Source organism: Oncorhynchus tshawytscha, linkage group LG05, assembly GCF_018296145.1.
Source record: "Oncorhynchus tshawytscha isolate Ot180627B linkage group LG05, Otsh_v2.0, whole genome shotgun sequence".
In the NCBI taxonomy this organism is placed as follows: Eukaryota; Metazoa; Chordata; class Actinopteri; order Salmoniformes; family Salmonidae; genus Oncorhynchus; species Oncorhynchus tshawytscha.
The window spans coordinates 57056499-57079506 of record NC_056433.1 but is presented as its reverse complement, the minus strand read 5'-3'; the positions used below and the strand labels follow the sequence as shown (position 1 = coordinate 57079506).

General features: G+C 43.1%; 1 protein-coding gene across 1 annotated transcript; it reads left to right on the top strand.

Annotated features, from left to right (window-relative positions):
* The first annotated feature begins 1223 nt into the window (after positions 1-1223).
* myo1f (myosin IF) lies at positions 1224-22471 on the top strand. The gene is made up of 28 exons (XM_024422542.2): positions 1224-1411; positions 6207-6338; positions 7002-7091; positions 7293-7387; positions 12870-12957; positions 13349-13438; positions 14276-14407; positions 14593-14727; positions 14958-15090; positions 15514-15710; positions 17304-17384; positions 17499-17585; positions 17691-17777; positions 17874-18041; positions 18210-18295; positions 18424-18505; positions 18629-18735; positions 18887-18985; positions 19094-19238; positions 19414-19528; positions 19699-19868; positions 20019-20164; positions 20409-20555; positions 20707-20855; positions 21007-21069; positions 21270-21471; positions 21571-21746; positions 22027-22471. The coding sequence occupies exons 1-28, from the start codon at positions 1409-1411 to the stop codon at positions 22101-22103; spliced, it is 3282 nt and encodes a 1093-aa protein (XP_024278310.2). The 5' UTR covers positions 1224-1408; the 3' UTR covers positions 22104-22471.
* Positions 22472-23008: the final 537 nt, after the last annotated feature.

Here is a 23008-nt window from a genome sequence, read left to right as displayed (position 1 = left end):
AACCATACCAGGCCAAACGCAAAACACAACATAGAAAACGGAACATAGACAACCCACCCGACTCACGCCCTGACCATACTAAAACAAAGACATAACAAAGGAACTAAGGTCAGAACGTGACAAAAGCATATCAGCCCCATTGGATTTTTTTTACATCAATCTTTAGCAAGGCATCTAGCACCACAGATAGTAAATTGTTGAAATGAAAACAAAGATTCACTAGAAGTTGACAGTTAACCGTCGATTCAGCTAGAGGCGAACAGAGGGAAGAGCAGTTTCTTTCAAATAAAAAGCCTGCCGAAGTAAAATGTTTATTAAAAGCATCACTTATCACTTTCTCCTCAGTTTGATGCCAGAGTCAGACAGAACCTCCTAAGGCAGGGAAGAAGAGGAATTTGCATGCTTCAGTGCATTTACTGTTGTCCAAAATGTAGAAGTACTAGCAGACCACTGTCCACTGCAGAGTCAGTTTTTCTTGCCTTGGCCAAGGCCTGATTTCTCATCTAAATGGGCTCAGATAGTACAGAAGAAAACCAAGAGTTAGATCTATCTTTGATGCTGTATTGTTTAAAATGGGCATGTTAATATGCTAGAGGAATTAACATGGAGGATACATGTTCTAGAGCCAACTCAGGGTCAGGAATACAGGAGACAGTGTCTAAATCAGAGGTGAACATGTCATGTAAAACCCCTTTTTAAAATGTCTCTTTAATTAAACGTTTTAAAGTTCGTTATGGGTGTAGTGCCATTCACTGCAAACCTTTCAGATTTTAAAGATGAGAGTCTAACCACAGTCTGGGTGGAGTAGTTAGTAAACAACTGAAGCGTCATGCAAAGTGAAATTAAACACAGAAGTGCCATTAGTTAAATTATTGGTATGTTATAGAGGGGTTATTCATGACATAAAAATACTGTCTGTATCAAAGATTAAGTTTATGGACTTTAACAATGTATGATATAACAGCCCCTAGCAGTAACAACATTGACTGTTAATTAGGTCTAAACATTTAGACCATGACTAAATGAAGAATTGAAAATGCAACAGAGTAGAAGTGGTACCTATAGATATAGGATGAGTGTGTGTGTGTGTGCCTCTGTGTGTGTGTGTGTCTGTACCTGTGTGTGTGTGTGTCTGTATCTATGTGTGTGTGTCTGTGTCCTCTTAAGTCTGTGGCAGAGCAGTTCTTGTTTCGCTCTGGGTCTGTGGGAGTATGAGGAAGTACGTTTGAACGCTTTGAATGTTAAAGTCTTCTCGGTGGCTGTTCTGTCTGTGTGACTGTGTGTGCTGGAGACTTCCTGACTGTGATGGTCGTGCTGTGAAGGGGCTAGTGTGGGATTACCGACACACACAGTCTGAACACCTGGTCCAGGACCGTGGGAGAAGAGGGGCACACGCACCGCCAGCACGATGGTAACACACCACACACATACCTAGACTATTGAAGACTCTCCTCACTAGGACTCGTCTATCCTCTCCATCTACTGTATATGCTGAGCACAGGCAGCTGGTGCCACCTCAATTGGGGAGGAAGAGTTCATAGTAATGTCTGGAATAGAATTCATGGAATAGCTTTGACACATCAAGCAAATGATTTCATTGTGTTTAAAACCATTCCATTAATTTAAATCCAGTCATTATTATGAGCCCTTATGAGCCATCCTCCCCTCAACAGCCTCCTGTGATGGTCTCCTCTATCTCACAGACTTTCTGAAGAACATGGCCTTATATGTTAGGTTGAGGTCACTTGACTCAGCTGTACAGTGGGCTCTCACATTATGCCCGGATGCTGGCACTTATCACACTCTGGAGCCTGGCAACAGCTGACATAGAACCAACAGGGAAGCACAGTGATGTTCAGGGTGTGTTCATTTTATGTCCAGATGATGAAAGGAAAATGGATAACTGTTGTGTTCTGTCACTCTTGTCAACAACAATCATACAACAAAGTGCTGCAGAACAGGAGGTAGTGGACATCAAGTAGTAGAGACTCTTAACTCCTTAAATGGAGAACATGCTGTCCTTTCCTCTTTTGACTGACAAGCCCTGCTAGCATCCACTCCGGTTATGGTGAATGTTTCTAGTCAAGAGGGAAAGAAGCATTGATTGAATCCTATGTCCTCCCATTTGTGTAAGAATGTGCTGTACACTATGGAGTCGTTAATAAAACGTATCTGCTGCTGCAACAACCTGTTTTTCTCCTAACCAGAGATTGTATTCTCATGACGTTAACAAGACATGAGAGAGAAAGTACATGTAGGTATGACAATACTGATCAAAAGCATTAAAAAGATTCCTATCAAATGTGAAAACCAGCAGTAGAGGGGACTATTGTTCCTGAGGAGCTGGGTAAGGTCTAACCCTAGCTCTTTCTTTTCCTACTAGCACTGAGTTTGCTGACAACTTCTTTATTGAGGAAAAATGTACTTACTACGATATGTGATATGTTGTTGTCTCACCTACAGTGGCTTACGAAAGTATTCACCCCCCTTGGCATTTTTCCTATTTTGTTGCCTTACAACCTGGAATTAAAATAGATTTTTGAGGGGTTTGTATCATTTTATTTACACAACATGCCCACCACTTTGAAGATGCAAAATATGTTTTATAACAACAAGTCTCTTGGGGTATACCTCTATAAGCTTGGCACATCTAGCCACTGGGATTTTTGCCCATTCTTCAAAGGCAAAACTGCTCCAGCTCCTTCAAGTTGGATGGGTTCCGCTGGTGTACAGCAATTTTTAAGTCATACCACAGATTCTCAATTGGATTGAGGTCTGGGCTTTGACTAGGCCATTCCAAGACATTTAAATGTATCCCCTTAAACCACTCGAGTGCTGCTTTAACAGTATGCTTAGGGTCATTGTCTTGCTGGAAGGTGAACCTCTGTCCCAGTCTCACATCTCTGGAAGCCTGAAACAGGTTTCCCTCTAGAATTTGCCTGTATTTAGCACCATCCATCATACCTTCAGTTCTGACTAGTTTCCCAGTCCCTGCCGATGAAAAACATTGCCACAACATGATGCTGCCACCACCATGCTTCACTGTGGGGATGATATTCTCAGGGTGATGAGAAGTGTTGGGTTTGCGCCAGACAGCGTTTTCCTTGATGGCCAAAAATCTCAATTTTAGTCTCATCTGACTAATTCCATATATTTGGGGAGTCTCCCACATGCTTTTGGCAAACACCAAACATGTTTGCTTATTTTTTTCTGGACACTCTTTCATAAAGCCCGGCTCTGTGGAGTGTACGGCTTAAAGTGGTCCTATGGACAGTTACTCAAATCTCCAGTGTGGAGCTTTGCAGCTCCTTCAGGGTTATCTTTGGTCTCTTTGTTGCTTCTCTGATTAAAGCCCTCCTTGCCTGGTCTGTGAGTTTTGGTGGGCGGCCCTTTCTTGGCAGGTTTGTTGTGGTGCCATATTCTTTCAATTATTGGTTGCACCGTGGGATGTTCAAAGTTTCGGATTTTGTTTTATGACCCAACCCTGATCTGTACTTCTCCACAACTTTGTCCCTGACCTGTTTGGAGAGCTCCTTGGTCTTCATGGTGCCACTTGCTTGGTGGTGCCCCTTGCTTAATGGTGTTGCAGACTCTGGGGCCTTTCAGAACCGGTGTATATATCAAATCAAATGTATTGATATAGCCCTTCTTACATCAGCTGATATCTCAAAGTGCTGTACAGAAACCCAGCCTAAAACCCCAATCAGCAAGCAATACAGGTGTAGAAGCACGGTGGCTAGGAAAAACTCCCTAGAAAGGCCAAAACCTAGGAAGAAACCTAGAGAGGAACCAGGTTATGAGGGGTGGCCAGTCCTCTTCTGGCTGTGCCGGGTGGAGATTATAATAGAACATGGCCAAGATGTTCAAATGTTCATAAATATATATATTCATATATACTGAGATCATGTGACAGATCATGTGACACTTATATTGCATACAGGTGGACTTTATTTAACTAATAATGTGACTTCTGAAGGTAATTGGTTGCACCAGATCATATTTAGGGGCTTCATGTCAAAGAGGGTGAATACATATACACCCACCACTTTTCTGTTTGTTTTTCTTATACATGTTTTTAAACAAGTATTTTTTTAAACTTTACTTCCCCAATGTGGACTATTTTGTGTCTGCCCATTACATGAAATCCAAATAAAAATCAGTTTAAATTACAGGTTGTAATGCAACAAAATAGGAAAAACGCCAAGGGGGTGAATACTTTCGCAAGGCACTGTAGCTATCTTAAAATGAATGCACTAACGGCAAGTCGCTCTGGATTCAAATGTAAATGTAAGGGTGAACTGTTTAAAGAAGTTCTGTAGTCTGGAATGGAAGAGCAGCAGTGACGTGTTGAAAAGTGGACAGGGTTTCACAAGATGTAGTGGTGAGCCGTGAGAAGGGAAGTGCAGCAGCCCTGACAGACAGAGGTGCCTGTAGATTCTAACACAATACTTCCTTTCACAACAGTGATGACAGATGGAGTGAACTACAGTAGTCCTCTCTGAGTGCACAAAGCATCTCCCAGGTCTGACACTACACATCAGCAAGTGGGCTATTTTAACATAGCACTGGATCAACAGTCACATCAGCAGTTAGCTATTTAAAGCAGTCAGAACCTTGGTTTCACTCAGCTGAGGCCATTTCTGTGTGCTGAACAGAATACGTATGGATTGTGGTCTGAAATGTGTGACAAACAAACAGCCTTACTCAGGTTGTTCACATGAAAAGTGGGTATCATTCTTTACAACAGAGATGCAATACCGGCCCTCAAGGACTGAAGTACTGCTTGTTTTCTTACAGTATCTAATGTTCATGGTAGCTTATTTGTAATTGAATATCATTGATTGATTGGCCAGAGAGTTGACTGACTCACTTGGGTTGGAATATACATTTGTATTAGAACCTTCTCCTCTATCACTAGAAGGTTGAGAGAGTTGTAACTCAGACCACAGTAATCATGTTAGACCTATTTTCAGGATCCACCACACTTCAAAACAAAACAGCGTTGGGAACCCAAACAAGGCTAAGATCATATCACACAGTTCAATACAACATCGTTGGCCAAACCGGGTCCAACTCAACTCTTTATATGGTGATAGGGAAGTCAGGAAACTCTCTGCACGATGTGGCGGACGTCATCATCATATTGAAGGCATAGGAATGGGAGGGGAGCAGAAAATGAAAAGAGGGTATTTTTTTGGCAGTTACTTTAAAATGCACTACATTCATTTTGGGTAAAGAAATCACCAAAACAAGGCCCAATCACAGATTTGTATAACTAACCCAAGATAGACCACAGGATGTCAGTTCCAGTGGGAGCAAATAAATCATAGTGGGCAGAATAAGCAAGAGCTAGTGACAGCCTATTGGTGTGTTCTAGCAAGTATTTGCATATTTATTTTAGGGAACTCAATTCGCCCTTGCACTCCTTCTAAACAATGCAGTTGTTTGAAACTTTGGCAAGTCTACAAAACTTAGTCTACTCTGTTCGTAACAGATTCTAGTTTTGGAAACAGAAAACTGTATCGAGATCAAATGTTTTATCAATGAGAAAATTGGCAGAATGTTGGCCAGAATCCATCTCGCTCCATCTTCTCCCACTGCCTTCCACTGGGCTTCCTCTCACCACCATATTTGGGAGTGAGTGGAAACGCAAACCAAATGCTTCACATTTATACATCCTGTGAAATATCTGTCTCATTGCTCGCTCTATCTGTGGTCCAATGGTATACTTTAAACTGAGTCCCCTCCCATTCCACAGACTCCTATAGGAAGCATATTCAATAGATACCACAACTACTGGTTATCACTGTCGTAGATCAGAGTGGGAAACAGTACTTCACAGAGATGGCCAAACAGGCATATACTCACCTCATCTACAGAGCGTTGCCTGGTAACTGTCCTCAGCTTCCTGTACTGATAACCACAGTTAGTCACATTCTTAATGACACAGTTACACACAGAGAGACCCTGCTGCTGAGAAACTTCTCTCTGATGTCTGCTGGTGCACATGCCTTCCAATTACAGTTGGCCCATGCTTCCTCTGGTTTTCTATACCCCTCCTGTTTGTAGATTCCCTCTCAGAATGTTCTGTAGCTCACATTCAGTATGAACTAGGTCATCTATAGATCTACCTCTGCTTTTCTCTCTGCCTCAATTACACATAAAAAGGGTGTGCATTCCCTAACCCAGAGTGTTCTCTCCTGCAGGGCAGTAAGTATCACTGGCAGAGTCAGAATGTCAAGCAGAGTGGTGTGGACGACATGGTGCTACTGTCCAAGATCAGCGAAGACGCCATTGTGGAGAACCTGAAGAAGAGATACATGGATGACTACATCTTCGTATCCTGTTTCATTGTCTGTTAGGGACCTTCATCACTTCTCACAAATGTCTCTTCAGAAGAAATACGGCAGACCTGCCCCCTCACACACTCTCAGACTGATGTATTTATAGGCATACACACATACGCACAAACAAAAAACTGTTACAAATGGCTTTTAAACCATTTGAGAATTGAGGTCATTGAGGTCATTGAGGTCATTCCATTGGCCCATAGCATTAGGTCCTTCCATTCTATATCATTTGTGAGCACAGCTGATGTTTGTACTCATACAGTAGCAACAACACAATAACAAACATACATACCATCCTTGCCTCATCCCCCTACCACACATATGTACTCACTCAACTTCTTCACATGCGCAGACACACATGAATGTATGCAATAATAGGACTGCACTGTTCCTCTTTTGGATGCACTTTGTGACTCAACAGCACACTTCCGTGTTTTTAGTACATATTTTACTGCACATTCGGGACTTAATTCATTCTTTGTGTGAAAAAAAGCATTATATATGTGTGTGTAATCCAGTCCGGATGAAACTAATGTATGGTTTGGGATATTTATCTTTTTGAAAAGTTTACATAATCAACTATTTCGCTGTGATTGTTTCAATATCATATTCTGTGATTTCACGAGAAACACCCTTAACTGTCATGTGCAGACCTATATTGGCTCTGTGTTGATATCAGTGAACCCTTTCAAACAGATGCCCTACTTCACTGACCGGGAAATTGAACTCTACCAAGGGGCTGTGAGTAAACCATCCTATTGTTCAACACATACTTTGGTCTTTATACTGTATTCCCATTCACTTCCTTGTTTACCTTCATAGTTGTATATTAAACTCCCCCCTCTCTCTCTCTCTCTCTCTCTCTCTCCTCTCTCTCTCTCTCTCTCTCTCCCTCTCTCTCTTGCTCTCTCTCTCTTCCTTTCCATCTCTCTACCTGTAAAGGCCCAGTATGAAAACCCTCCCCACATCTACGCCCTGACTGATAACATGTACAGGAACATGATGATTGATCAGGAGAACCAGTGTGTTATTATCAGGTGTGTTATTATACCAGTGTCATAACTGCTATCTCTTTCTGCTGGCAGGCAGTATGTAGTCCTAGTTCATCTCTGTGCCTCTCTCTAACGCACCTTAGGCCTTCTCATGTGCGTCATTCTACCCAAAAACATTTACTCTCACTACTTTTCTCAGAACTAACAAAGAACCAAAGCTCAATCAGTGTGTCATTTCCTTTCTAACTACACTGAACAGAAATATAAATGCAACAGAGAGTCACATCACATAGAGTTGATCAGGCTGTTGATTGTGGCCTGTGGAATGTTGTCCCACTCCTCTTCAATGGCTGTACGAAGTTGCTGGATATTGTCGGGAGCTGGAACACTTTGTCGTACACGTCGATCCAGAGCATCCCAAACATTTTCAATGGGTGACATGTCTGGTGAGTATGCAAGCCATGGAAGAACTGGGACATTTTCAGCTTCCAGGAATTGTGTAGATCCTTGAGACATGGGGCTGTGCATTTTCATGGTGAAACATGAGGTGATTGCGGCGGATGAACGGCACAACAATGGGCCTCAGTAACTCGTCACGGTATCTTTGTGTATTCAAATTGCCATTGATAAAATGCAGTTGTGTTCGTTGTCCGTAGCTTATGCCTGCCCATACCATAACCCCACCTCCACCATGGGGCTCTCTGTTCACAACGTTGACATCAGCAAATCGCTTGCCCACATGACACCATACATACCTACACACTTCTTCAGTGTGACAGTGGCTATCCGTGGTGAGCATTTGCCCACTGAAGTCAGGTCAAGACCCTGGTGAGGATGACGAGCACACAAATAAACTTCCCTGAGATGGTTTCTGACCGTTTGTGCAGAAATTCTTTGGTTGTGCAAACCCACAGTTTCGTTAGCTGTCCAGGTGGCTGATCTCAGACTATTCCGCAGGTGAAGAAGCCTGATGTGGAGGTCCCAGGCTGACATGGTTACACGTGGTCGTTGGTTATAAGGCCAGTGGGACATACTTTATTATTATTATTTAATTTATTGAACATTCGAAACATACAATATACTTGCAGTGAAGCCGCTGCTGGCCACCCACTTCTGGTTTCTATGCAACTCATATCTTTCAACTATACTGTGATGTTTAATGTACAATTTCAATCTATCTAATCGAATAGAATCCACAGATTGCGAGATGAAAATAAATACTTTTACTAAGAGTATTAGTATATTAGTAATTGACTGACCCGGTCTCTCCAGACCTCCTAACAGTACTATTTCTAGGGCCAATTTTAGATCAATGCTATGCATTTTCAGCCATTCCTGAACCTGAGACCAGAAACAGGCTACCTGAGGGCAATACCAAAATAAATGGTCTATTGATTCTGTATCCTCACAACAAAATCTGCAGAGCTTCGATGATTTTGTGCCCCAAATATTCAACATTTTGTTGGTGGGAAGAATTCTATATAGTAATTTTAGCTGAAAATCATGAAGTCTTGAATCTTGCGTTGTTTTATATATCAACTCATACACCCTGTACCATGGAATCAGTACATCAAAAATCTCTTCCCAACTATTTTGTCATCTGTATGGCACAGTTGTCAACATCCTGGTCCTCAAATGAAACTGGTATACTTTCCTATTTATGCTATTCTTATTCCTCCGCCAGTTTTGATCCTTTATATTGGGCAGACAGACCATTTCCCTACCTCCTCCCGCTGCCACCTGCCTCCTCCAGTTTTGATCCTTTATATTGGGCAGACAGACCATTTCCCTACCTCCTCCCGCTGCCACCCGCTTCCAATATGTAATATTGTACACTTATCATAATTAGGTTTTAGTCCAAAGAGTACAGAAAAGTTATCTAGATCTTTAATGAGACATTGCAGGGATCTAGCTTGCGGACTTAATATAAAACTTGAGTCATCGGCATTCTAAAATTATCTCCCAGAATTGTTGCAACCCCTATTACTAGCCTGTTCAACCTCTTTCGTATCGTCCGAGATTCCTAAAGATTGGAAAGCTGCCGCAGTCATCCCCCTCTTCAAAGGGGGAGACACTCTAGACCCAAACTGCTACAGACCACTATCTATTCTACCCTGCTTTTCTAAGGTCTTCAAAAGCCAAGTTAACAAACAGATTACCGACCATTTCGAATCCCACCATACTTTCTCCACCATGCAATCTGGTGTCAGAGCTGGTCATGGGTGCACCTCAGCCACGCTCAAGGTCCTAAATGATATCATAACCACCATCGATAAGAGACATTACTGTGCAGCCGTATTCATCGACCTGGCTAAGGCTTTCGACTCTGTCAATCACAACATTCTTATTGGCAGACGCAACAGCTTTGGTTTCTCAAATGATTGCCTCGCCTGGTTCACCAACTACTTCTCTGATAGAGTTCAGTATGTTAAATCAGAGGGCCTGTTGTCCGGACCTCTGCCAGTCTCTATGGGGGTGCCACAGGGTTCAATTCTCAGGCCGACTCTTTTCTCTGTATACATCAATGATGTCGCTCTTGCTGCCGGTGATTCTCTGATCCACCTCTATGCAGACGACACCATTCTGTATACTTCTGGCCCCTCCTTGGACACAGTGTTAACTAACCTCCAGACGAGCTTCAATGCCATACAACTCTCCTTCCGTGGCCTCCAACTGCTCTTAAATGCAAGTAAAACTAAACGCATGCTCTTCAACCGATTGCTGCCCGCCCGTCCAGCATCACTACTCTGGACGGTTCTGACTTAGGTATTTGTAGTTGTCCACATTTTCTAAGTGTCTGGTTAGACTGTAAACTCTCCTTCCAGACTCACAATAAGCATCTCCAATCCAAAATTAAATCTATAATCGGCTTCCTATTCCGTAACAAAGCATCCTTCACTCATGCTGCCAAACATACCCTCGTAAAACTGACCATCGTACTGATCCTCGACTTAGCCGATGTCATTTACAAAATTGCCTCCAACACTCTACTCAACAAATTGGATGCAGTCTACCACAGTGCCATCCGTTTTGTCACCAAAGCCCCATATACTACCCACCACTGCGACCTGTACGCTCTCGTTGGCTGGCCCTCGCTTCATACTCGTTGCCAAACCCACTGGCTCCAGGTCATCTACAAGTCTCTGCTAGGTAAAGCCCCGCCTTATCTCAGCTCACTGGTCACCATAGCAGCACCCACCCATAGCATGCGCTCCAGCAGGTAAATCTCACGGGTCACCCCCAAAGCCAATTCTTCCTTCGGCCGCCTCTCCTTCCAGTTCTCTGTTGCCAATGACTGGAACAAACTGCAAAAATCACTAAAGCTGGAGATTCTTACCTCCCTCACTAGCTTTAAGCACCAGCTGTCAGAGCAGCTCACAGATCACTACATTTGTACATAGCTCATCTGTAAATATCCAATCTAATCTACCTCATCCCCATACTGTATTTATTTACTTACCTTGCTCCTTTGCACCCCAGTACCTCTACTTACACATTCATCTTCTGCACATTCTACCATTCCAGTGTTGAATTGTTATATTGTAATTACTTCGCCACCATGGCCTATTTATTGCCTTAACTCTCTTATCCTACCTCATTTGCACATGCTGTACATATATATTTTCTACTGTATTATTGATTGTATGTTTGTTTATTCCATGTGTAACTCTGTGTTGTTGTATGTGTCGAACTGCTTTGCTTTATCTTGACCAGGTTGCAGTTGCAAATGAGAACTTGTTCTCAACTAGCCTACCTGGTTAAATAAAGGTGATATAAAAGTAAAATAAAAATACATGGACACCTTTGTTTTTAAGCCTTGGATTTCTAATCCTCTAATGTTGTTATTGGATCTGATTTTAATAGCTAGCATTTCGATGGCCATAACGAATAGATATGGTGACAGCGGACACCCTTGTTAAACTCCTCTTGACAATTCAAAACTCTCTGAGTAGTAGCCGTTATTTACTTTTTTACACCTGGGGTTGCTATACATTATTTTTACCCATTTTATGAGAGAATTACCGAAATTGAACTAATGTAATAGATTACATTAGTTTGTTCTTGAATAAGTTCCTCAAGTTCTTTATGTTTTTCTTCTAACTTGTATCTCTGTAGTATCATTTTTATTGCTATCTACCTGTAATATTAGTTCATGGATTTCCCTTGTTAGTCTTGTCTCTTTAGCCAGAAACTGATTTTTTATTATTGATGAATTTTGAATTGAATGACCCCTGAAGGTACATTTTAAGGTATTCCAAACAATAAGAGGATTTGCTGAACCTATATTATACTGAAAAAAATCAGTTATAAATTATTTTGTCTTAGTTAAAAATAAGTTGTCCTCCAGTAAACTTTGATTACATTTCCAATATTCCCGTCCACGTGGAAAATCTATAAGAGTTATGTGAATGCCTATTAGATGATGATCCGATCGCATTCTGTCTCCTATTAAAAACATTTATGCAAGAGAGAAAGAGATAAGAAAGTAGTCAAGACGACTAGCTTGATTAAGTCTCCTCCATGTATGTCTCACTAGGTCGGGGTTTTTTAGCCTCCAAATATCCACTATTTTTAATGTGTCCATAATATTTGTGATTTCCTTAAGGGCACTGTGAGGATAGTTTGTAGAGTGATTACCTTTACGGTCCATTGAGGTACTTAACACTGTGTTATAGTCTCATACCATAATGATTAGATCATAAGTTCAATAAATTGGTATAAATATTTTCGAAGAACTGTGGATCATCCTGATTTGGACCATATAAATGAATGAGCCAAATCTTTTTTTCATCCATTTTCATATTCAACATTTTTGTTAATTAATATCATCACACCCTTTGAATTCCTTTGTCCGTGACAGAAATTTATTTCACCACCCCATTCCTTTTCCCACTCAACTTCATCTAAGGATGTAGAGTGAGTTTCCTGTAAACAGTATACGTTAAACAGTGGGACATACTGCTAAATTCTGTAAAACAACGTTGGAGGCGGCTTATGATAGAGAAATTAACATTAAATTCTCCGGCAACAGCTCTGGTGGACATTCCTGTAGTCAGCATGCCAATTGCACACTCCTTCAAAACTTGAGACATCTGTGGCATTGTGTTGTGTAACAAAACTGCACATTATAGAGTGGCCTTTTATTGTCCCCAGCACAATGTGCACCTGTGTAATGATCATGCTGTTTAATTAGCTTCTTGATATTCCACACCTGTCAGGTGGATGGATTATCTTGGCAAAGGAGAAACGCTCACAAACAGGGATATGAACACATTTGTGCACAGAATTTGAAAGAAATAAGCTTTATGTGCATATGGAACATTTCTGGGATATTTTAGTTCAGGTCATGAAACATGGGACCAACACTTTACATGTTGTGTTTATATTTTTGTTTAGTATAAAATAAACAGAAACTCATGTGCAGCCATAGATCACCTTCACAACAAGTTTCACAAGGTTTTTTGATACAGTGTAAATTAGAGGGTTATCATTAATATGGCTGTATGTTTTGTGGGTGTTGTGCCAGTGGGGAGAGTGGAGCTGGGAAGACTGTGGCTGCAAAATACATTATGGGTTACATCTCCAAAGTATCAGGAGGAGGTGATAAAGTGCAGGTATTACCTTCTGTTATTACTATTACTACTACTACCATTAGCATTACTATTACTACTATTACCATTACAATTACTACTATTACTACTATTACCATTACTATTACTACTATTACCATTACTATTACTACTATTACCACTACTATTACTACTATTAGCATTACTATTACTACTATTAGCATTACTATTACTACTATTAGCATTATTATTACTACTATTACCATTACTATTACTACTATTAGCATTACTATTACTACCATTACTATTACTACTATTAGCATTACTATTACTACTATTACCATTACTATTACTACTATTAGCATTTACCATTACTAATGACTGTGAAGGAAACTGAAGTTCTGTATTGTGATGTTTCTCTGTATGTGTCTCTCAGCATGTGAAGGACATCATCCTCCAGTCCAATCCTCTATTAGAGGCCTTCGGCAATGCCAAGACTGTCCGCAACAACAACTCCAGTCGCTTTGTGAGTGATATGTACAGCAATCAGCCTCCCTTCATCTTTCTCCTCCTCTCTAGACACTGTGTGTGGGCTAATAAACTAAGACTGATACTGTAAACTTATCGTTTCTGTTAGTTCTGTGCTAACTATTCTTATAGACAATACACTGTGCACAGAGGCTGTTGTTTTTCCTGTGCTCTACCAGAGGTGATCTGAATTCTGCAGACTATATACCCACAGCAGCAGTATGCAACAGCCACCTTTCACCCCCTCCCCTTTCCCTACTGCTGAGATCCTGAGATGTTAGCCTCAACTCCTAACCACATCCACATGCAACAGTGCAGGCTTTGTGGCTGAGTGCATGTCACCTCTGGGGTGTCCTGCCTCTGAGGTGCCCAGCTGTATGTACTGTAGGCCTCTATTATAGAAGAACAACACAATGAGATGAAAGAGCTTGAGAAGACTGAGCTGAGGTGAAATCCTGGGTGGGGTCAACAGCTGTGTGGTAATGTAAATATATTATTTTGTGGTACATCTTGTGGTACAGAGCAGTAGTACATCTCGTGTCACTGCTCTGATAATTCCATTCTACCAATGAATAGGGCCACATACCCATTCCCATTTAAATACGAGTCATTTAGCTCTTATCCAGAGCTACTTACAGGAGCAATTAGGGTATAGTGCCCTGATCAAGGGAACATCGACAGATTTTTCACCTAGTCCGTTCAGGGCTTCGATACCAGCGCTCTTTCGGTTACTGGCCCAACGCTCTTAACCACTAGGCTACCTGCCCACAAAGTCAGAATAATGAACCATGTCTAATTTGAGTGATAGGTTTTTGTGTGTGTTCTGATCTAACAGGGTAAGTACTTTGAAATCCAGTTTAGCAGAGGAGGAGAGCCGGACGGTGGTAAAATCTCCAACTTCCTTCTTGAGAAGTCGAGGGTGGTGAGCCAGAATGAGAACGAGAGGAACTTCCACGTCTACTACCAGGTCAGTCAGGCCCCAAGCTAGGCCAGCAGTAACTTAACAACCCACAATGACAATGTGTTTGACTTTCTCACCCGACAGCACAGATTTAACGGTTCTGTAGGGTTTCATAATTGTGTGTGAATTGTTGATATGTAATTCATGTGCTATAACTTTCAGTTGTGTTTTGTCTGAACTGTTGTATTTAGCTAATAGAAGGAGCCAACCCCCAGCAGAAAGAAGCCCTGGGCATCATGACTCCAGACTACTACTACTACCTGAACCAGTCTGGGACATACAAAGTGGACGGAACCAACGACAGCAAGGACTTTCAGGAGACAATGGTACCTTACGCCATCAGGGCTTAAAACAGAGTACACATTTGTTTTCTTTATTGAGACATCACAGAAGCACTGGGAACAAATTGACACTCATATTTATATTCATAATACAGGCTTATATTACTTAAATATACTGTTCTATTGTGTATTCCCAGTCCTAGTGTGTTGTCAGGGCCAGCAGTAATGGCGCTCTGTACAGGACCATAGACATCAGTGTTGAGCTTTGTCCACAGGAAGCCATGAATGTGATTGGGATCCCAGAGGCCTACCAGGCTCAGGGGCTGCAGATCATAACAGGAATCCTGCACCTTGGAAACATCAGCTTCATAGAGGCAGGCAACTATGGGCAGGTGGAAAGCACTGACTGTGAGTGGGAGAAGACAAACATGCCTAATACACACACATGCACATGAAGACATGCTCACAGAGCTCCACATGAACACATGCACACAGAGCTCCACATGAACACATGCACACAGAGCTCCACATGAACACATGCACACAGAGCTCCACATGAACACATGCACACAGAGCTCCACATGAACACATGCACACAGAGCTCCACATGAACACATGCACACAGAGCTCCACATGAACACATGCACACAGAGCTCCACATGAACACATGCACACAGAGCTCCACATGCACAAGTAAGCATCAATGCAACTGTCCCCATAAGGTGAAAAAATATTAGAGAGGGATAGACACCAAAACACACTTTTGCTATAATGAAAGCAGGAATTCATGTATTTTGCTCAGGTGTTCTGCATGTTCTTCCTCCCTCCCAGTGCTTGCCTTTCCTGCCTATCTGCTGGGCGTTGACCCAACGCGTCTGCAAGACAAACTGACCAGCAGAAAGATGGACTCAAAGTGGGGTGGAAAGTCTGAGTCCATCGATGTGACACTCAATCAAGAACAAGCCACATATACCCGAGACGCCCTGGCTAAGGCCCTCTACACACGACTCTTTGACTACCTGGTGGAGGTCAGGGACAACTAAACTCAGCAAACAAATAAACGTCCTCTCACTGTCAACTGTGTTTATTTTCAGCAAACTTAACATGTGTAAATATTTGTGTGAACATAACAAGATTCAACAACTGAGACATAAACTGAACAAGTTCCACAAACATGTGACTAACAGATGGAATAATGTGTCCCTGAACAGAGGGGTCAAAGTCAAAAGTAACAGTCAGTATCTGGTGTGGCCACCAGCTGCATTAAGTACTGCAGTGCATCTCCTCCTCATGGACTGCACCAGATTTGCCAGTTCTTGCTGTGAGATGTTACCCGACTCTTCCGCCAAGGCACCTGCAAGTTCCCAGACATTTCTGGGGGGAATGGCCCTAGCCCTCACCTTCCGATTCAACAGGTCCCAGACGTGCTCAATGGGATTGAGATCCAGGCTCTTTGCTGGCCATGGCAGAACACTGACATTCCTGTCCTTCAGGAAATCACGCAAAGAACGAGCAGTATGGCTGGTGGCATTGTCATGCTGGAGGGTCATGTCAGGATGAGCCTGCAGGAAGGGTACCACATGAGGGAGGAGGATGTCTTCCCTGTAACGCACAGCGTTGAGATTGCCTGCAATGACAACCAGCTCAATCCGATGATGCTGTGACACACCGCCCCAGACCATGACGGACCCTCCATCTCCAAATCGATCCCGCTCCAGAGTACAGGCCTCGGTGTAACGCTCATTCCTTCGACAATAAGCGTGAATCCGACCATCACCCCTGGTGAGACAAAACCACGACTCGTCAGTGAAGAGCACTTTTTGCTGTCCTGTCTGGTTCAGTGACGGTGGGTTTGTGCCCATAGGCAACGTTGTTGCCGGTGATGTCTGGTGAGGACCTGCCTTACAATAGGCTTACATGCCCTCAGTCCAGCCTCTCTCAGCCTATTGCGGACAGTCTGAGCACTGATGGAGGGATTGTGCGTTCCTGGTGTAACTAAGGCAGTTGTTGTTGCCATCCTGTACCAGTCCCGCAGGTGTGATGTTTGGATGTACTGATCCTGTGCAGGTGTTGTTACACGTGGTCTGCCACTGCGAGGACAATCAGCTGTCTATCCTATCTCCCTGTAGCGCTGTCTTCAGTGTCTCACAGTACGGACATTGCAATTTATTGCCCTGGCCACATCTGCAGTCCTCATGCCTCCTTGCAGCATGCCTAAGGCACGTTCACGCAAATGAGCAGGGACCCTGGGCATCTTTCTTTTGGTGTTTATCAGAGTCAGTAGAAAGGCCTCTTTAGTGTCCTAAGTTTTCATAACTGTGACCTTAATTGCCTACCGTCTGTTAGTTGTGTCTTAACGACAGTTCCACAGGTGGTTGTTCATTAATTGTTTATGAACTGTAATTGTAAACTCTTTACAATGAAGATCGGTGAAGATCTGTGAAGTTATTTGGATTTTTACTAATTATCTTTGGAAGACAGGGTCCTGAAAATGGGCCGTTTCTTTTTTTGCTGAGTTTACTATACACTGCAACGATACACACACAGACACAAATACAGTAATGGTGACACGTCCATTTCATACTAATGAACTCTCCTCTCTCTTCCTCTCCTATTACCAGGCAATAAACAAAGCCATACAGAAACCTCATGAAGAATACAGTATAGGAGTACTTGACATATATGGCTTTGAGATATTTCAGGTGAATGGTATATTAAATACAGACATGTACATCTCTGATCTCTGATGGGATAATAAGACCAGACATAGCTGTGTAATAACATTGTCTTCAATCTGGATGTGTGCTTTCTGACAGAGGAATGGGTTTGAGCAGTTCTGCATCAACTTTGTCAACGAGAAGCTACAGCAGATATTTATTGAGCTGACACTGAAGGCTGAACAGGTACAAACCACTCTCAAACATCAACACTCTTCATTTCCTTTATGAGGTGTCTTGGATGTTGTGAAAATTATATTGGCATTGTCTATCTCTCTGTGTTTCTCACAGGAAGAGTATGTTCAGGAAGGCATCAAGTGGACACCAATTGAGTATTTCAACAACAAGGTTGTGTGTGACCTCATCGAGAATAAGTTGGTGAGCCAAAAATGACAATATCTCAATGGAATTTCCACAAATGTGTCTTTATTCTGCTTGTGGCTACCACGCTAAATGTCTAACAATCCCCTCCAGAACCCACCAGGCATCATGAGTGTGCTGGATGATGTGTGTGCCACCATGCATGCCAAGGGTGAAGGGGCAGATGGCACCCTGCTCCAGAAGCTCTCTGCGGCGGTGGGCACTCACGAACATTTCAACAGCTGGAACTCTGGCTTTGTCATCCACCACTATGCAGGCAAGGTGGGTACCAGGAGAGGACAAGTCTTCTCACGCTCAAAACACATAGACGTAGACAATTCTAGACTGAGGTAGAAAGAAATGTTCCATCAGTGGGAAGTGGGTAGGTAGACATGTGTGAAGGTCGGTGTGAATGTTGATATTTACACATGATGTCTCATGTCACCTCAGGTCTCCTACGAAATAAATGGCTTCTGTGAGAGAAACCGGGACGTGCTTTTTACTGACCTCATTGAACTCATGCAGAGCAGTGAACAGTACGTATGCCTCTATCTTTACCTTAACAGACACGTGTCTCAAAACAACCAAGGCTTGAAAATAATGTGGGAATTGTGGTCCTTGTTGAATTAAATTATACTAACAGTCCTCCATCTTGTTCCCGCAGTGACTTCATCCGCAGCCTCTTCCCTGAAAACCTCAACACAGACAAGAAGAGCAGGCCCACTACTGCTAGCTCTAAGATCAAGGTAACAGTCCCAACTCTACTGCCAGCACTGTGGTTCAGTGGCTGAGTGGAACAGTACACCCATAGGTTTGAGATTATTAGTAGCTACATGGTGGTATATCCATCTCTTATGTTCTCTCTGCAGAAACAAGCCAATGATCTGGTGAACACGTTGATGAAGTGCACCCCCCACTATATCCGATGTATCAAACCCAACGAGACTAAGAGACCCAAGGACTGGGAGGAGAGCCGGTTTGTCTCTATTACACCCCCCAACAGACACCAAATATCCAATAGCAGAACATTCAGAGAATTCAGCAGGAAGTTATGACGGTATAGTTTGGAACATTAGAAATGGAACATCAGAATAAAGGGGATGATGAAACTATGTGTGTGTGTTTAGGGCCAAGCACCAGGTGGAGTACCTTGGGCTGCGGGAGAACATCCGTGTACGTCGAGCCGGCTACGCCTACCGCAGAGTCTTCAATAAGTTCCTACAGAGGTGAGTCTTACTTACTCTTAGGTGTGTGTCCTTCAGTGTCTGCTTCGTGTGTGTGTGTGTGTGTGTGTCCGTCCCCCCAGTGCCTGACCCTCTGTGTGTGGCCTACAGGTATGCCATCCTGACGGCAGAGACGTGGCCGTGCTGGCGGGGGGGAGAGCAGCAGGGGGTCCTGCATCTCCTCCGCTCTGTCAACATGGACACAGATCAGTACCAGATGGGGCGCTCCAAGGTCTTTGTCAAGGCCCCAGAGTCGGTAGGGGCCCACATAGGTCTCCCTGAGAAAAGTGCTATTTCTTTTATCTCAATGGGTTTTCCCGGTTTAAATGAATATATGAAATGTATCACAAATAAGGTGTGAGGTATTCATCTATATACTGTAAAAGGGTTTCTTTGATCAAAGCATTCCCTCTCCCCTCCATCTCTCCTAGCTCTTCCTATTGGAAGAGATGCGGGAGAGGAAATTCGACATGTTCGCCAGGACCATCCAGAAGGCCTGGAGAAGGTATATCGCCAGGAGGAAATATGAACAGATGAGGGAGGAGGGTAAGTGTGTCAATGATCCTAGAGGGGTGTGTGGGGATGATACAAGAAAGAAATATGAATATACATAAATCAATGTAAATAAAGAAAATGAATATACAGCAATGAATATGTCCTTGAAGGTTCTTACTTAAAATGACCATGTACTCCCCTCTCTCGAATGTTATCCGCAGCCTCGGACATCCTGTACAACTCTAAGGAGCGGAGGAGGAACAGCATCAACAGGAACTTTGTAGGAGACTATCTGGGCCTGGAGCAGAGGCCTGAGCTCAGACAGTTCCTGGCCAAGAGGGAGCGAGTCGACTTTGCAGACTCTGTCAACAAGTTTGACCGCAGGTTCAATGTGAGTCTACCTGTCCCTCCCCTACAGAGCGGTGAGGAAAAGAGAGCCAATGCCGGGGTTAACAACACAACATGGGGTTAACTTCTTCCATTTATACACACTCATTCTCACTCTTATTCTTTCTCTACCCCTCCCATTTTCTCTCTCCAGTCCATCAAGAGGGACCTGATTCTGTCTCCCAAGGGCATCTACCTGATAGGCAGAGAGAAGGTGAAGAAGGGGCCAGAGAAGGGACAGATAAAAGAGGTGTTAAAGAGGAAGCTGGAGTTTGAGAGCATCCACTCTGTCTCTCTTAGGTAAAGGGGTTTTCTCCCTGCTCCACTTAGAATAGCATATAACAGTCCAGTATGATGTATTTCCAGGCAGTACCATTGGGAACTTTTGTGGTCAGTGTTGTCATTAATAAACAGGAACTGATCACACAGGATATGTAAAAAAAAAAAAGAACTTTGCTATATCGGCTACTGTGTGTGACACTTCTTGTCTTCTATCAACGGCAATCCCTCAAACCTTTCCATTTCTGCCTTTCTCCCTCTGTAGTATGAGACAGGATGATTTCTTCATCGTGCATGAGGCTCAGTATGACAGTCTGCTAGAGTCCAACTTCAAGACTGAGTTCCTCAGCCTGCTCTGTAAGCGCTATGAAGAGGTGACCAAGAACAAGCTGTCTCTCTCCTTCAACGACAGGTATGACTACACACATACTGGATAGGAACAGCCTTGCTATATGACTCTCTATGTGTGGTCTCCATAGTTTAGTTGATCGAGTTAACTTTGGATGAAAGCATCTGGTAAAATGGATCATATCATTCATGTCCACTGTTGTGGCTCTCTACAGACTGGAGTTCCGGGTGAAGAAGGAGGGCTGGGGTGGAGGGGGCACCCGTGTTGTGGTGTTCCAGAGGGGACAGGGAGACCTGGCAGAGATCAAACCAGCTGGAAAGACCCTCACCATCAACGTGGGAGACGGCCTGCCAAAGACCTCCAGTGAGTATCAGGAACAGAAAAAATCACATACCGAAGTAGAAAAGAGACATAGATATAGTAGATAATGTATAGAATACTAAGTCTGACTCAATACAGTGTACAGTATATAATATATCCTGTTAGTCAAAACTCTACATGTCTATTTTGTCAGAGCCCACCAAGAAGGGATCTCCACAGAACCATGGAGGGGGCAGGAGTCAGCCTCCTAGCAGAGGTAAACTCATTATTTGGTCCAGATATGTTCCTACGTCATTGGCAGGCCTCACTTCATGAACATGGACTTGCAGTGCTTACTGTGAACTGTGTACCACCACTGTGATAATTATGTTGAGATCTTAGAGGTCTTAGTGTATGAATGGTATACAATGGTATACTTGTGTTTTGATGGTATCTGTGTTCCTCTTCTTTGACTAGGGCACCAGAATGGTGCACCCGGAGGTAAAGGTCCTCCACCGCCCCAGCAGCCAGAGCAAACCTACTCCATCCCCCAGAAACAGAACCGGCCCCCCAGCGCCGCCCTCCCCAAACTGGGCTCCCTGAATACAAGACGAGGCTCGGCTCAGACTCAGCAGGGGAACCTGGACTTCCTCAACGTGCCTGACCAGGGCGTGTCTGGGTGAGCTGAATAAACTGAGCACACAGTGGGTATTCACAACATATACTATCTCCCTCTCTCTCTCTCATCTCTCTCTCTCTCATCCCCCCCCCTCTCCAGAATGCAGAGGAAGAGGAGTATCAGCAGCCAGCGGCCACCCCCGGCCCCATCCAGCCGGCCCAAGGCCCAGCCACGCCCCACCGGCCCGCGTTGCCGGGCGCTGTACCAGTATGCTGGCCAGGACACAGACGAGCTCAGCTTCGACACCAATGATATCATCGACCTGCTCAATGAAGGTGAGGAACACGTAGGGAAGGAATAGAATAGTACTCAATTCTCTATTTGTTAAGAAACTGTGTCCATCTCAACAACGGAAAACGGTGAGAAGAAAGAGGCAGAAGAGACTAGAGAACTTGTTGGATGCTTGGCACTACAACACCAGTGCTGTTATGCTTTAAGTGCTGATCCCGAATAAGCTCACAGCATCAATTCATGCTCAGACCTGTATTGGATGAGTTCTAAGACTGTACTGTGTATGGAGTACACAGCTGTCCATATCTCTGTGTTCCCCTGCAGATGCATCAGGCTGGTGGAGAGGCAGGTTTTGTGGCAAGGAAGGACTCTTCCCTGGAAACTATGTGGAGAAGATCTGATTACTGCCTGTCCTGTGGCCCAACAAACAATGTATACAACAGACATGACTATCCACTGTAAAGCAATGGTGAATTGCATATAAGCCTAACAGTAATTACAAGAGATATCTGATTTATAAGCGTATCAATAGTTCTTTATAATATCTGCACAACAATATAAGTACAAAGTAAGATGCATGTTGGAAAGCTAGCTGAAACAGAGAACCGTGACTTTCTTTTTCCAGTTTCACAAAAGAGGACAGCTTTGAGGTGCTAACTCAAAATAGGACGCAATGATTTTATGCATATTATTTAAAAAATTGCTTTGTGATAACCGTGAAACAAATGTAATGCCATCAAGTGTAGAATAAAAAGCATCCCAGAAATTCTGATTTTGTCTTTGAGTAAATACTACCTTTAAAGGGGCAATCAACAGTTTCTACATCCGTTTTGTTGACTAATAAATTAATGATATGCCACCATTGAGTCCTGAAAAATAGAACTTATAAATGCCATCAGAACCCAAAATGTAAGCTTGTTTACCCCAATGTTTGTAAACAAAGAAAATGTCAACAAACACTATACAGCCTCAAAACATGGTTCAAACTATCATTTTTCTATCTTGGATGGTCATTCCTTGCACCCATAGCTCTGTCTATGAATTTTTGTGATTACATTTCCCCAGCCTGATCCCTCAGCTTTTTACCGAACCAGGGGTGTGGAGGGCTGCTTTGATATCGTTTCTACTTATGATTGCTGCTTTACGCAACCACTGGGAGGCGCCACTGCTCCATTTCCTTGTCTTCAATTCTTGCAAATCAATGTGCACTGAGCATAAACGCTTGACTGATGTATGATAATATACATGGTTATTTGATGTTATAAACTTGTAATTACAAATTATAGTTCTGCTATGTTGAATTCGT

Coding starts and splice junctions, on each gene's coding strand:
- myo1f (XM_024422542.2), top strand. Junction 18,506..18,628: donor CTGCTAGCTCTAAGATCAAG/GTAACAGTCCCA, acceptor TTCTCTCTGCAG/AAACAAGCCAATGATCTGGT. Junction 19,869..20,018: donor AGTTTGACCGCAGGTTCAAT/GTGAGTCTACCT, acceptor TTCTCTCTCCAG/TCCATCAAGAGGGACCTGAT.